The sequence below is a fragment of the Chiloscyllium plagiosum genome, chromosome 7, assembly GCF_004010195.1.
Source record: "Chiloscyllium plagiosum isolate BGI_BamShark_2017 chromosome 7, ASM401019v2, whole genome shotgun sequence".
Lineage (NCBI taxonomy): Eukaryota > Metazoa > Chordata > Chondrichthyes > Orectolobiformes > Hemiscylliidae > Chiloscyllium > Chiloscyllium plagiosum.
Window position 1 is genome coordinate 46,362,788 of NC_057716.1, and position 17,037 is coordinate 46,379,824.

A 17,037-nucleotide genomic window follows, 5' to 3' on the forward strand; every position below is an offset into this window, starting at 1 on the left:
TCAGCAGCCATGTCATCTCCCAATAAAAATGAAAAAAAACCTTGTAATACATTTTTTCCAAAACACAATGAAAATGCAAAGATTTCAACAATGTAAATGATTTAACAATAGATTATTATACTCAGCACAGGTTACATTCTTTCTCTAACATAAAAAGAAATCTCTGGAAAAACTGAGCAGGTCTAGCAGCATCTATGGAGAAAAAGCAGAGTTAACCATCACTCAATATCCAAAAATATCTCCTTTTTGAATGTTATATAATGCTTATAGCTTCCCTATGCTCTTGGTTAGAAGATTGTACCTTGTTTTTCACTGTTCATATTGCTTTTTAAATTCTGTATTAAATTGTTCACTATCTGATTCTGGATTAGCATTTGTAATGTGTCCAAAGCTTTTGAATTTTCCTTGGTCTGGTTAACATTGTCACAAACAGTGGGTGGAATATTATATGGTTCTGAGTGATGTGGGCTATGATGAGATTTGTGACAGAATCAGACGAGATGTGTTGAGGCTATCTTGATGTCGAGATATCTCAACCTCTGAAGCGCCATGAGAGGTGACTTCTGAGGGACATGTGTGTAGTTCCTCCTCTGAATGGGTTCCTCCTGGCACTGCTCTGTCTGTTTGTGAAGAAGTGGCAGGTGGCGTGCTTTTTGTTGTCATTGCCTTCTGTCCTGAGGACCAGTGGCTAAAATTATGTGTGCCCCTTACCTACAGACCCTGAGAATGCTGGACCTGGCTCTTTATAGACTCCAACTTGTCCATCAAGGTTATCAAAAGGTCATGTGATGCTGCTGAGACTGGCTGTGCAGTTAATGTGAGAATTATAGTGGAATGAAGAGAATTACTTAGTTTGTGGAAGTCTCAGCATCCTCACATAAGAATCCAGTATTCTCCTTCATCTGCCTTAAAGGGGCTGAGGAGTCAAATGTCAGGCACCTCACCACACAACAGATTCACTTCTGCCCAATTGCAGACTGTCTTCTCCTGTACTGAAAGGGAAGGTGTAGATGTTGGAAAGATTCCAAGTGAGTATGGATACAGGATAGAAGCCATGTAGAGTCAGTGGTGTGATAGTTTGGGAGGCATGTGGGAAAAGCAAGTGAAAAAAGATGTTGCAGGCAATAATGAGAGTGGTTGAGATGAAGCATTGGTGGAGCAGTAGTAGAGATAGAATGAGTCTGAGGTAGCAGAGTGAAGAATAGCACTTACTCTTATGGAGAGTAGAATGTCATTGACCACCTTATGACAATGCTAGCCATTCCTCTGCACTGGCCTGGGTGGAGATCTCAGACTATTATGCCAGAGGCCACACAGCCTCTTCTACCAATCCTTCAGAAAGACCATTCTTCTCTTTTGCACCACCCCTTTGACCAGGACCTCAAGTCCCTGTCAGAGAATCATGGTACCATCTACCCATCCTCCAACATTTTGTGACTCCATCTTTGACCATAAGAGTAGCTTCAAATTGCCAGTGCTTGTCCAGGTGCACATTGGCCATTCAAATGTTGTGCAGACACCAAGCATGCTGCTGTTTTTACAGATATCCGATGAGTGATGAGTAGTTTTGGGAATGGCAGTGTGGTAAGATAGGGATTGACTTAGATGTGAGGAATATCACAGGGGCTGGCTAGTTAATAAGGCACATTTGGAATGATATGGTAAGAAGTCTCACTGGACCTTGTGATGATGCACTTTACACTGGGCCAAAACTATAAGATGCTGCCCAACATTGCTTATTGCTGACAAACCAATTTCTGGAGTTTTGAACTGAAACCTAAGAAGAAAACACCTGTCAAACACCTGTCAAATTGCTCTGAATTAATTTACTTTTTATTTCCTTAAAGTCAGGCACAAAATTGTCATCAGGGTTTTCACTTTTGAAATGAATTATGAAGTGCTCTGTTGAGGTTCTAGTTCCTGATTTCCATTTTTTTTCATGTCTTCGTAATTTTTAACCTTCAATTCTGTAAAGAAAATTTAAACCAGCCAAACAATTATTGTCCTTTTTAACAACAGAATTCACCTCAAATAAATGTAAAATACAGTGGATGATGGAGGTCTAAATTAAAAGCAGGAAGTGCGGGAGAAACACAGCAGACCTTGCAGTATCTATGGAAAAGAAACAAAATTAACATTGCAGTCCAGTAACTCTTTGAAGCACTTACTAAACCTGTTTAAATTCAGGATTGTTTTTAATTTTGAGTTCTTTTACATGACTTAATTCTTTTTTGTTTGAAAAGTTGCGGGTCATTCTTGGCAATTAAAGTACTGTTGAGTCACCTTATGTTCTTTGTTAAGAAAATGTTGACAATCAGCTATGAAAACTTGATACCCATTTTAATTAATGAATATTCCTAATTTTCCTTTTCTTTTAATCCTCATTAAGTTCAGACTTCGTTTAATTCTACTTGAGTGAGAGCAGTTCTATGATTATTTTGAAGTTTTAATTAAAATTTAAGCATACTTCTTTGCAGGTCTATAATGGCAACATTGAACTCAGCTTTTCCAATCTCCTTCAAAGCTTCCCATTCTTAAATTATTTCCCTGTATCTTAAGTCTCTCCAGCTTCCTTTACTCTTTTAAGATCCTTCTTGAAAAACACTTACTGGATCAAACATTTGGTAACCCCCTCCTAATATCTCTTCAGTGTCCATTGTATGCCTCTGAAATGCTGCTTGCTGTTTTTCAGCAAAAATGCTTATTAATGGTGACAATTATAATCTTGGTTCTATTGATACTGTGTGCCTGAAACACCGTTCCCTATCTCTGGTGCCCTTGAAGAGTACATACTTTTTTTAAATTGTTGAACTTGGGTGTGATAACCCATACATCAACTGCAAAAATAGGTTTCTATTCGTAGAAGACAATGTCTGCTCATCATGAGCATAGGATAAAAGTATTACAGTAAAATAAGCAAATAATGGCTGTTTCTATTGCAGTACAGTGTCTAGAACCATATGTGTATTTCACTAAACAATCGGTGCTTTCTGTATATTCGTTATCAATTTCTTCGACTATGTTTGATTTCTCTGGATATTCATCTTTGATCCTGACTTGGATTCACTATCCCAATGATTAAAGTGACCTATTCTTAAATTTCTGGTGATTTTTTAAAATATGCTTCTTACATGAATTTATTCCCAAAATATCCATTATTTATTTCCCTTCCCAAATCATATCACTTCATTATTCCAGTTAAACAGCACCTCCCATTTGTCAGACAAGTTTTGCCATCTACCTCAATCCCTCTACATTTGCTTTCCTAAATTTGTTGTTTGCAACTAATTATTCAAAAGAAGCAATTAATTTTTAAAGCAAATAATTGTTGTATAAAGGTAAAGTTGTGATTTGTGAACTGGAACTACTTAAATTTAAAAGTCACAACTTCTGTTTATTTATTATAAGGCCAGAAATTTATGAAATCTGCCATTATCTCTTTCAAGTTGAATGAGTTTTTTTTCTTATTCATTTTGTGGGATGTGGGTGTTGTTGGCTGGCCAGCATTTATTGCCTGTCCCAAGTTGTCCTTGAGATGGTGGTGGTGAACTGCCTTTTTGAACCGCTGCAGTCCATCTACTGTGTGTTGACCCACGATACATTGGGGAGGGAATTACAGGATTTTGGCCCAGTGACAGTGAAGGAACGGTGATATATTTCCAAGTCAGGATGGTAAGTGGCTTGGAAGGGCACTTGAAGGTGGTGGTGTTCCCATATATCTGCTGCCCTTGTCCTTCTCGACGCAAGTGGTCATGAGTTTGGAAGGCGCTGTCTGAGGATCTTTGGTGAATTTCTGCATTGCAACTTGTAGATGGTACACCCTGCTGCTACTAAGAGTCAGTAAATGAGGGAGTGGATACTTGTGGATGCAGTGCAAATCAAGCGGGCTGGTTAGTGTCAAACTTCTTAAATATTGTTGGGGCTGCACTAATCCAAACAAGTGGGGAGTATCCCATTGTACTCCTGTCTTGTGCCTTGTAGATGGTGGACAGGCTTTTGGGAGTAAGGTGGTGGTCACCGCAAACTGGGCATCACTGAGCAGGTTGTTGAAATTCAATTTGTTCTAACAGTTGAAGTAATTTGTGACTGACATAAAATATCATCATACATTTGGATATGTTGTGCCCCTAGTTGTCAGTTTTTCAAGACCATTTTATTATTAATCTGAGTTTCTAATTCACACCACTACTTACCAACCCACCAAAACACTTGCCTGGAATTAAAATTGAGCTTAATGTCTTTAGCTAGTTTACAAGATGGCAGCCAAACAATATATTAGCAATTATCCTGATAAAATTTGTGGTTAAGAAAAACTACCCAAAATAAAAAGAAGTACCTTTATTTCCCATAGTCCAGCAGAAACTGGGAAGAACTCATTTGAAATGGAATGGGGAACTTATTCAAAGGCAAATCACTCAAACACCTCACTAAGGATGTTTCCGATGACCAGGGGTCACAGTCTAAGTTTATCAGATAAGCTATTTAGGACCGAGATGAGGAGAAATTTGTTCATCAAGAAAGTAATAAGCTTGTGGAATTCTCTGCAACAAGAAGCTGTTGAATCCAATACATTGAATGCTTTCAAGAAGGAGTTAGATATAGATCTTGGGGGCTTAAGGTATCAAAGAGAGGTGGAGTATGTAGGAATAGGGTACTGAGTTGGATGATTGGCCATGATCATATTGAATGGCGAAGCAGGCTGAAAGAATAGTATATTCCTTCTCTTGTTTTCCATGTTTTCATGTAATCATGGGGTGTTAATATTTTCCCTCATGTTGCCATTGTTTCTTTTGCCAATCACCTTAAAACAATGTTCTGCGGTTCTCAATCCTCCTACTTGTGGGAACAATTTCTCCTTATTCATACTGTCCAGACCCTTCATAATTTTGAGCATCTCTATTAGTTCTTCTCTCAACCTTTTCAAAGGAGAACAATCCCAGCTTGTCCAATATATCCATTGGAGGTCCTCATCTCTGGGACCATATGAGTATTTTCTTCACTCTCTTTAATGTCTTCACATTCTTCCTAAAGTGTACAAAATTTGTATACAGTACTGAAGTAGGGCAGGAAGCATATTTTATACAGGTTTATCATAGCTTCCTTTTTTTTTGACAATGTGTCTTTTGTGATTATTTTGTTCTCAAGATTATCCTCCTTACTTTATGCTACTTTACAGATTTGTAATACAAAACTAGATGAATGAAAGTAAACAGGGAGCACTGTTTTTTACACGAGAGGATCACTTACAGTGAGAATCCTTTGAAATTGGTGTTTGGACCTCTGATTTTCTTGATACATATTAATGGCTTACACTTGGGAGTGTGTAGAGTACAATTTCAGAATTTGTTGAATGACACAAAACTTAGAAATATTGTGAATGGTAAGGAATTGAGGATTATCAGATCAGACATCATCTATTGAATGACTGAATGGACTACGTCTATCCTACATCTTATGGTCTTTCTTTTTCTTTAAACACTAGAAATATAAGCTCTTCCGGTCTCCAGTGTTTCTCTTCTCTCCTTAAAAAGAATCTGGTTAAGTATAAGATTAATGCTGGTGATTTTTGAAGAACAAATCGTTACAGTAAAACATAATGAGCACTAGTGTAATTATTGTATAAGTTAAAGCAATACAACAGTGATGTCAGGATAGGTGTTGTGTGGCTGCTGTAGAACTTGGAAGCTGCTGGACACCAAGATGACCCAGAGCGAACAGAGTAAGTGTTTGCAGCTCAAGGAACTTCACTGAAGATTCAAGTTGAGAACTGGAGTCCAGGTTGCTGACAGTGTGTCACATCAGGGAAGGGGAAACTTACGTAGACACTATGCTCCAGAAAGCAGTCAGGGACAGGAGAGTAACAGTATGTGAGGCAGGGTATTGGAATCCAGGGGATGCATTTGAGAAGTCTCTGTTCCTGTAGTTGTCCAATAATTGCAAGGTTTTGCAAGCTGTGCAAGCAAAAGTAGCGTGTGCAGAAAGTATGAGCAAACAGTTCACTGCATTATGGTAAAGGAAGCTGTTCAAGTAAGAAGAGTACTGTGCAGCTGTGAGCAGGAATACCAAAGGCTGTGTTGCTGTCCAGTGCCAGAGTTAAGGACATCTCCTTGGGCCTAGAACTTTGTAGGAGGGCATAGATTCAGTTGTCAGCATCCACATTAGTAGCAACAACATTGAAAGAAGGCCTGATGACAATAATTGAAAAATTAAGAGTTGATTAGAAAGCTCTTGTGGTACAATAATAGTCTCCCTATCTCTCAGCCCAAGTTCAAGTCCTACCTGCTCCAGAGATGTACAATAATATGTTTGAGCAGGTTGATCAGACAATATCGGAATTAAAAAGTAGGGCTCCCAAGGGAATAACATGTGGATTACTGATTGATAAAGGGCTTTTGCCTGAAACATTGATTTTCCTGCTTCTCGGATGCTGCCTGACCTGCTGTGCTTTTCCAGTACCATTCTAATCTTGACTCTGATCTCCAGCATCTGCAGTCCTCACTTTCGCCTCAACATGTGGATTACTACCTGAGCCACAGGCAAACTGACCTTCACTTGAATCAGGCTAGGGCAGTAGGTAGGTCTGGAAAGTGAGCTTTAAGCTAATTACGAGGACACAGGTTTTGGAAGAGAGAAAATATGGAGAGACAGGATGGGACAGAGTGTACAAATATAGAATAATAGTAAATTAAAGGAGCTAACAGGGAAACATGGTAAAGAAGGCAAAATTAATGGATCTTTACTTGAATGCATGTAAAATTTAGAACAAGATAAATGAATAAATGGCATAAATAGAGCTTAATGAAAATGGCTTACAGCCATTTGGGTGACATGGCTATAAGGAAATCAGAGTTGGAAACTAAATATTCAGGGGTACGTGACTTTTTAAAATGACAAGCAGGAAGGAAAGGGTGATGGAGTAGCTTCCTTCATACGGAATGCAGTAAGTACGATAGCAAGAAATGATCTTGGGTATGAAGATACGGAATCCAGAAAAGATTAGATTCCCTACAGTGTGGAAACAGGGCCTTTGGCCCAACCAGTCCACACCAACCCACCGAAGAGTAACCGAAGACCCATTTCCCTCTGACTAACACACCTAACACTATGGGAAATTTAGCATGGCCAATTCACCTGACCTGCACATCTCTGGACTGTGGGAGGAAACCCACGCAGACACAGGGAGAATGTGCAAACTCCACACAGACAGTCACCCAAGGCTGGAATTGAACCTGGGACCCTGGTGATGTGAGGCAGCAGTGCTAACCACTGAGCCACTGTGCACCGGGGTATGAAAACACTATTGTTGACAATGATAATAGTAGTAATCAGTAGTCTACAGGCCTGTAACAGTAGCTAAACAGTAACACAGGGAATAAATCACAAGGTAAAGAGGGCATATAAAATAAAACATAAAACATAATACATTAATCATGCATGACTTTAGCTTTCTTGTAGATTGGGAAAGTCAGATTAGCAGTTATGATGAAAGAATTCATAGATATTATTCAGGGCAGTTTCTTCGAATAATGGATCCAACCAGGTATCATGCCAATTTTGATGTCATGATGGGAAATGTGGGGGGTTTAATAAATTATGTCAGAATAAAAGATCCCTAGGAATCTGATACCATAACATGGTAGAATTTAGCATTTAGTTTAAGAGGGAAAAACCTGGGTCAGAAACAGTTGTCCTAAAACATAAGGGTAATTACAAAGGAATGAGGGCAGAGCTAGCTGGAGTGAATTAGAGATTGGTAGCAAAGACTAATGAGGAACGATGGCAGACATTTAAGAAAATAGTTCATGGTTCACAGCAAAGATGTATCCCAGTAAGAAAGAAGATTTCTAGGGATATGAGGTAACTATGGGTAACCAGAGAAATTAAGGTCAGTACAAAGTTGAAAGAAAAACATACAGTATAACAATGATTAATGGTAAACTAAAGGATTGGGAAAGTTTTAAAACCAATGAAAGATGGGCGGCACGGTGGCACAGTGGTTAGCACTGCTGCCTCACAGCGCCTGAGACCTGGGTTCAATTCCCGCCTCAGGCAACTGACTGTGTGGAGTTTGCACATTCTCCCCGTGTCTGCGTGGGTTTCCTCCAGGTGCTCCGGTTTCCTCCCACAATCCAGGTGAATTGGCTATGCTAAATTGCCCGTAGTGTTAGGTAATGGGTAAATGTAGGGATATGGGTGGGTTGCGCTTCGGCAGGTCGGTGTGGACTTGTTGGGCCGAAGGGCCTGTTTCCACACTGTAATGTAATCTAATCTAATGACCAAGAAATAAAATAAAGGAAGAAAATAAGCTTTGTGTAAAGTTGCATGGAAAATTAAGACAGTCGACAATGTATAAAAATACATAAAAAGAAAGAAGCCAAAATGATTATAGGTGCCTTGGAGAATGAGGCTAGGAAGCTAAAATGAAGAACCCGGGAATAGAAAAGGAATTGGATAAATACTTTGCATTCGTCTTTGTGGTAGAAGATACTAATAGTTTTTCAGAAGTATGAAGTCAAGGGAAAAAAGGGGAGAGGAGATAAATTGAATAACTATTACTCAGATGTCCTTAACCCTAGTTATAGGCATGTAATACAGACTTGAGGAATCCTGCTCATTGCTGCAAAGACCAGTATCTATCCCCCTTATTATACTGTCCTCCACTACAAGTACATTCCTATTTCCTGCCCTCACTTGAATTACCAAGGTCCCACTGTCACTTTGCTCATCCTCACTGCAGTCTGCACTCTCACCTACAGAGTTCACTAAAATCTTTTACGTTCGACCACTGCACAGGCAGAGACTCCTCAAATGCAACCTTTGGGCCCTCAAACTTGCCTCACTTCCAGTCACACCCTCTTATCCCTGACCACAGACCAATTTCAATTACCTAATCTCAAGGCCCTCAGGAGCAAAGTCCAGGTTACATTCTCCTTCCTTGATTTGGCACAATATCTGCACCTCAGAAGTTAGCTCCTCAACTCAGATGTGAAGTTCCTCAAGCTGCAAACATTTACTACAGATGTGTTTGCTTTGGATCACATTAGTGTCCAGCAGCTTCCACATATTTCAGCAGCAAAATATCACACATCCTGCCATCACTATCATGGATTTAATTTACAAAATTATTTGTTCAAGATTCCCAGCTCTTTAAACTTCATTGTACTGATATATGGTTTTTATAAAGTAACAAGAAATAAAATCTCCAGTATCAATTTAATAATCTAAAGAAGAAAAACAGTGGAAATCTAAACATTTACCAGTCTCACTCACCAATCAGTTTTTCCTGCTATCATGCCACACAATGGTTTGTAGCATCACTTTGACCCTGGTCCATCCCTTTTATCCTTTCCCACTTAACTCTTACACTGGAGGGTTTATTTCAGTATACCCTGGTTAAAGCATCTCTGTTCCCTTTGCACTGAATTTCCACTTTGAATCAAATTATCAATAGTGGTCAGTAACTCATTTGCCCTTTGTCTCACTCCACTGCAATCCCACACTGTTGTAGTCCTACACTGACAATGCACCTTACTAGCAGTGTGTTGACTGTATGCCTCACACATGATGATGAGGTGCCAGCACAATTTGTGCTTGGTCACAGTGTCTACATGGAACATCTGCCCAGATCTCTGCATGTTTGTTTTTGGTCATAGCATTGTTCCTGGCAGTAGCCTTCAGGATGTGAAAAGCCTTTTCTTTGGCACAAACAACTAGAATTATTTATACGTTGAAAGCAAATATCAATGCAAACTGTCAAAATATCAAAGAAGCCTTTCAAGTCAGCATTTATTCTATATTTCAAGTAATTTATATTTTAATGTAATTAATGCTATTGATTTACCATACCCACAAGTGTTCTAATTATTGTCTCAACAAAAATATATATAACCAAAAAATGTAAGTTTATGATAAATGAAGACTCTGACAAACCAACAGCTTTCTAAAGATTCAGATAAATGGAATATCTTAATCTTATTTGATTTGGTTATTAAAATGAGTCATTTCTCCAATAACTAATCCTGTTTCTGGAGAAAAGCCCCCTGAGTATATTCCAGTTTGAAATGTGTAATACATTTCTAATTTGAATATATTCATGAATATGAAAATATAGACTAAATCATGGTTCTGTTTTGTTTCTGTTCACAAGAAGCAATAATTTAGGATAGTAACCTGATATAATTGTCTGTGTAACTGAAAACGTGTTCAACATTTCAATAAATAATGTTATAAAATATTTTCAATACTGAATATAGGAAAGGGATCCAAAATTTGTGAGAGATTCATTTAAAATATAGTTAACGTGTATTGTGTTTTAATGATGCATGACTCATTTATTACTCATTATTCCTACTGACGGTTGTTATTTTAATCTAACGTGATGAAAGCACACAGTCCTCAGGAACAATGGATCAGTGCCAGGGATTTACTATTGGCTGGCTGAGTTCTTAATGTGACCTGACTAATCCACTGTGCCTGCCAAAACCCAGCCCCCACCCCCTCCCCCACCCCACAAGAATAAGGTTGTCAGGAGCTTAGTATCCGCAAACTGGTTGAAGACACGACTTGGAGCATCTCTAATTCAGGAGACCATCTGAAAAATGCAGGGAAAATGGGTGCTAAAGCTTGACCCACTCTGCTTTTAAATCCCATTTGGAAATGAGTTGCTAAGTGGATGGACTGACTTGGATATTTTATCTGTTAAAAGGAATATACTTCAAATCACATGCAAGCTTATTTTTCAATTTGCCTTGTATTTTAGAAGGAATTGTATGTAGAGATCTGTTATAGATATAAATAATGAAAGTTTGACTACTTTAAGTTACCTTTAGAAAATTATATGACATATGTGTTCCATTTAAGTAGAACATAGTCTAGGTCTCTTCATTGATCTGTTGTAGTTAATTTGTTATTTTAATTAGTTATTATTTCAGTTTGGTCATAAAAATTGCCAAGTACAAGCAAATGCCTTCTAGGGAGTGTTGGTCAGGTCGAAAACCTTACAAATTCCTAATTCGTGAGTCTAAGGAAGAGAACCATCAGCAAGATGTTTTGGTAGCAGCTCTAGGAATGAGAATGGCACCCCAGAAAGCAGCTACATCCCTGTGGCAACCACTAAAACTGTTTGCTTATTCACAGTTGACTTCACTTGTTCGAAGAGCCACTCTGAAGGAAAATGAAAGGATTCCAAAATATGAAAAAGTACATAATTTTAAGGTAAGGAATTGAATTTGTTATACTCAGCAATGAACAGATGTATAGATTTTCAAACATATATTTTAGCTATCAGTTCACATATATTTTATAAATAATAGCCATTGTATAGTAGAGTTGTTATTATGAACTTAAATTCCAATTGTTATCATGAATTTGTTGGATTTTTTTCCCAGTGTACAACCAAATAATTATTAACAAAACTGTTTCACTCAAACTTGCTTATATTATTATGTAGCTAAATTTGCATTATTATTAAAAAATAATTAGTCCATATATGTTTTAAACTTCAAACAAAGATTTCCTTCAATGGTTAAATTATTCATGAAATTAACAATCAAAAACATAAAGAGCTTTTCCCCTTTCATATATAAAGAATAACATAGTTTTAGTGATAGTAAAACCTGCATTTTGTCAGTTCTTTGAAAGAATGCATTAGCTGTATAAAATTAATTTTATGTAGCATTTGATCCTCACTTAAAATCACAGCTACATTTTTCTCACCTAAACAAATATGAATCTTTTTGATATTCATAACCTGTCTTGAGTCCCAGAGTTTGGGTTGTCTCGACTGGTACTAGCATCAGACTTACATCAATCTTTTTTCTAGTGAAACCTTCATTTGCTATTGAGATAATTGTTTTGAAAAGTGTAGAACTAACTGAAATCACTCATGAGTAAAATATCCTATTTCCAGTATTTTATGTTTTGAAACCTTCCTACCAGTTTGTAAATAGAAACGTCCCCAAAAAAGTATGTGTTTTCATAGAATTTTATTCCTTTGCCAATGGAATAGATGTGAATAGATTCATGACATAACTAGTATAATTCCATTTTTAATTTTTAATTTTATATTGGCTTAGACTTCTAACCAGCACTCATAGTGAAGGAGTAGTACAGTATGTTGTGCCTTAATCATTGCTTGTTGAAGACTGTTACTAAATATTTATAACCATACGTTCCATTAGAAATTATTTGCAGGAATCATTGTTTGTTTGTTACACTCAAAAGCTGCTTTGGAGGTCCTATGATTTTGTTGGAGGAAGGAACTACTTTACTTTCTGACAGTAATCATACATTGTGTACTTAGGTTTTTTGATTTAATGAACAAAAATATAATATTGTTTCTTTCCACTTGAGAACCTCCACATAATTTTATTTTATCATATTTAACTTACATTTCATCAGCTGATTCAGTAACCTGCTTGATTTCATTTATACATGAAATGTCAATGTTATCCAAATACAGTTTGGTTGACATAGCATGTTTTTAGAGATCAGAGTAAATGCTGTTTTATTCGATAGGAATAAAGCACACAATGGATGTTGGTACCTAGAAATTTAATATTATTCATGAGTGTGTGCTCTTTCACAATATACGGAAAATATAACTATATAGTTAAAACAGTTTATTCCTAATAATTTACTCATTTACATCACAAAAAAGGAAAACGTTAGCCAGTTTTTCTGCAATAAAATGTGTTGCAAATTCCTATGCCAATAAAATTCATGTCATATTTTTCCTCTCTTTAAAAATCCAGTTTAAAACAATTTAGGAATAAAAAAACTTCAGTCACGCATATTAATTTGTATTAATGTAAAGTTCTGGGTTCTTTACAAACTGCATGTGTGATTTTTAAATAATTGTTAGATTTATGCTTTTATTTTGTTTTTTTGATGGAAAACTGTTTAATTAAAATACTCCGTTATGTTCCTGAATATTTTAAAATGCTAATACCACTGCAGTAACATCACTGATAGTTGCCATGGTAATACATCTCCACTCGTGTTGCCACCTACAGACATTGCTCTCCATTTAGTATATTACATAATATGTGATATTATGAACCATGTCTCCATGACATTCAATGGCATTACTATGGTTAAATCCCCTACGCTCAATATCCAAGGGGTTTCTATTGACCAGAAACTGAACTGGGTCAGCTATTTAAATACTGTGCCTACAAAAGTTGCCAGGCTCTGAGAATTCCATGGTAAGTCAACCCCTGACTCCCAAAGTATGTCCACCATCTACCAGGCAGAATTCAGAAGTGAGGTGGAATACTGTCCACTAGCCTGGATGAATGCAGCTCCAACAACATTTGAGAAGTTCAGTTACATCCAGGACAAAGCAGCCCCGCTTGACTGGTACACCGTTCACAATTTTGTTCCTCCACCACTAACACACTGTGGAAGTTGAGAGTACCATCAACAAAATGTACTGCAGCTACAGGGTCGCTTAACAACACAGTGTAATCACACAAGAGCTGCCAGCTTGAAGGACAAGGGTAGCAGAAACATGGGGACACCACTTCCTTCAAGTTCCCTTCCAAGGTACAGACTACTGTATACTGACATGGAATAGAAACGCAAGTCCTTCTGTGTCTCTGGGTCAAAATTTTGTCATTCTCTCTCTAACAGCGCTATGGAGGTACCTTCACCCCATTGACTGAAGAAGGCACCACCACCTTCTCTCAGGCATTTAGGGAAGTGGAACAAATTGTAGGCTATCTAGTGACACTCATGCCCCATGAAAGACATTTTTAAAAAGACAAAAATGCACTCAATGACCACATAATTTGCTTTTGTCTTTCAATGTTTTAAAATTGGTAACAAAAACAATTAAAAGAAAAATTAAGATCAGTTGAATTTTATATAACCACTTGCAACCTTATACAACCACCATTATTTTAAGATTTTTTCTGCTCTTCAGTTCTATTAAAATTATGCATTTTAATCAAACAATTTTCTTGAATAATTGGTGGTGTTAAACTATTCATTAAAGCTCTTAATTTTGTTGCATGATCGTATTTCTCTAATGTGGCTGATACACTACAGGTTCATACATTCCGAGGGCCTCACTGGTGTGAGTACTGCGCCAATTTTATGTGGGGTCTGATTGCTCAAGGCGTGAAATGTGCAGGTACTTTGCTGTTCAAAATATATCTCCACATTTTTTGTGCTCTTTTAATTTTAAGGTAATTATATGGGACCTTTATTCAGTGATTTGTTTTTGAATCAAATATCTTCATTTTTTTACTCTAGATATATTTTTAATGTTCCTAACTTGATCATAACTGAAGATATTATAGCAAAGTTAGTTATGAAAGCTCAAACCAATTCCTTGAAATAACTTACTTTTATTCTGAAATACCAACATTAATATGGAATACGATGTGCACATGGTAATTTCTTATTCATAGATATTATGCTTCAACATAGATAGAAATTGTTTTATTTGCTAGGAACAAAATGTTCAAATGTTACATTTATAATGCTCCCATTGACAACTAGCCTTCTGTATACAATAGTCTGGTAGGGCACTCCAACTTAACAGTGTAATCTAAAGCGGACATAAAGTAAGCCATTTATCTTGTTTGACATCTTACAAAGTTCAGGCTTCTGCACAACATGAGTGATATTTACTGCAAGAATAGAGCAATATCAGCAACATGCCGCAGCACCTTTCATTTAAAGCCATGACTAGACTGACAGCACCATTGTACCTCTGCAGAAGCAAATACCCACATTTGAAATAATTGTTCATTACTTAAGATATCAGAAACAATGAAGATGTTGGTAGGTGCATATACAAGAACCATGAATTGTGATTTAATTTTTCTCCTTGGGTTTTCGTATTTGTGGTTCCCAAAATACCTTTCCATATACACAGCTACCTGCATTATTTATTATGTATCTGTTTGGAAGATTCCAAAGTACAAACATAAAGCCTCATTAAACAGAGGTTTAACTGCAAACAATTCATTTTGTTAGAGCATTGGAAGTCTGTCTGATAGAGATGTTCAAAATTGGGAAAGATTTTACTCTGCAAGGAAAACTATTTCCTGCTTAACAATCAATTTGTAAGAAAGAGGTGTAACTTGAAATAATTCATTGAGATTAAATGGCATTATCATCACTGAATCCCCCACTATGAACATTCTGAAAGTTATCATTAACCAAAAACTGAATTAGATTAGCCATTTAAATACTGTGGCTACAAGAGCAGGTTAGAGACTAGGAATTCTGTGCTGAAAATGTGTTGCTGGAAAAGCGCAGCAGGTCAGGCAGCATCCAGGGAACAGGAGAATCGACGTTTCAGGCATAAGCCCTTCTTCAGGAAGGGCATAAGCCCTTCTTCCTGAAGAAGGGCTTATGCCCGAAACGTCGATTCTCCTGTTCCCTGGATGCTGCCTGACCTGCTGCGCTTTTCCAGCAACACATTTTCAGCTCTGACCTCCAGCATCTGCAGACCTCACTTTCTCCACTAGGAATTCTGTGCCAAGTAATTCAAATCCTAATTCAGCAAAGCCTGTCCATTGTTTAGACTGCAAGTCATTGTATGATAGAATAATTTCCATTTGTCTGGATGAGTTCAGCTCCAATGCAAGAAGCCCAGAGCCATACAGGACAAAGTATCCTTCACCATAAATGTTTGTATCTTCCATCAATGTCACTCAGTGGCAGCAGTATATACCATCTGCAGTTGAATTGTGGCAGCTCTCCTTGGCTACTTCAACACCACCTTCTAAAGCTGCAACCTCTATCAGCTTTAGGACAAGAGATGGAGATACATGATCATACCATCCTGTACAATCCATACACTGTCCTGACATGGAACTATATTGACATTCCTTCACTGTCACTCGGTTAATATCCTGGAACTCCTATCCTAACAGCAGTGTGGGTGTTCCTACCCATCATGAACTGTACTGGTTCAAGAAGACAACTCACCATCACCTTTAATATTAAAGTTTAACACTACCTCTTGCTTTCATATTCTATACGTTTTAAAAACAAAATTGTTTTTGCCTTTTAATGATTTTATTTGTATTGTTGTACCTTCACGCTATGATGTTTCTATTGTTCTATTTAAAATCTAACCGTTTAAGGCATACCTCCTTACCATTATTCTTCTTTTAAAATGTAGTACTTCACATTTCTCCACATTGAAAAATTTGTTACCCAACTGCTTTTCCATGAGTCTCTATGTTTTTCACCATCTTTATCACAATTTTATATATATGAATTTGAGTTCGTATCATTGGGCCATTTTGCCTATCGAAACTCCTCTGCACTTTAAAAATATCTACTTCAACAAATAATGGAACAGGGCTGGCCTGGATTGACTATCATTTCAACTTGTTCCAGTCCACTGAATGATTTTCTTCTAGCTTGATTCTATTTTGTTGTCCGTCTGTTAGTTGCTTCCATTTGAGATTATTCTGACTTTTCCATTGGTCCACAGTTTACATTTTTCTGGCCCTAGCTGCCTCCTCTTAACAGGATATGCAATCTTGCTTCATGTCTGTCCCCTATCAGGATGGTTTGAAAGCTCTCTGTTTCTTCCTTAAAGACGTGAATGGTCCCAATACCAACCTCCATCACCAAGGCAAGTCTTGTGTGCACTTTGAAAAATGATTCCTTAAATTCATTTCACCTTCCCCAACTCATAGAACATTATAGCGCAGTACAGGCCCTTTGGCTCTCGATGTTGCGCCGTCCTGTCATACCAATCTGAAGCCCATCTAACCTACACTATTCCATGTACATCCATATGCTTGTCCAATGACGACTTAACTGTACTTAAAGTTGGCGAATCTACTACCGTTGCAGCCAAAGCATTCCATACCCTTACTACTCTCTGAGTAAAGAAACTACCTCTGACATCTGTCCTATATCTATCACCCCTCAATTTAAAGCTATGCCCCCTCGTGCTCGCCGTCACCATTCTTGGAAAAAGGCTCTCCCTGTCCACCCTATCTAACCCTCTGATTATCTTATATGTCTCTATTAAGTCACCTCTCAACCTACTTCTCTCTAATG

At 37.5% G+C, this 17,037-nt stretch overlaps 1 protein-coding gene across 6 annotated transcripts in view; it reads left to right on the plus strand.

Moving 5' to 3' along the window:
- chn1 (chimerin 1) overlaps positions 1-17,037 on the plus strand; it is a 226,427-nt gene that overhangs the window by 147,421 nt on the left and 61,969 nt on the right. For all 6 annotated transcript variants that reach the window (XM_043693571.1, XM_043693573.1, XM_043693576.1 and 3 more), the window contains 2 exons: positions 11,137-11,214; positions 14,050-14,134. In XM_043693571.1, the coding sequence (XP_043549506.1) occupies positions 11,137-11,214; positions 14,050-14,134 (163 nt within the window). The remainder of the gene's footprint in view (positions 1-11,136; positions 11,215-14,049; positions 14,135-17,037) is intronic.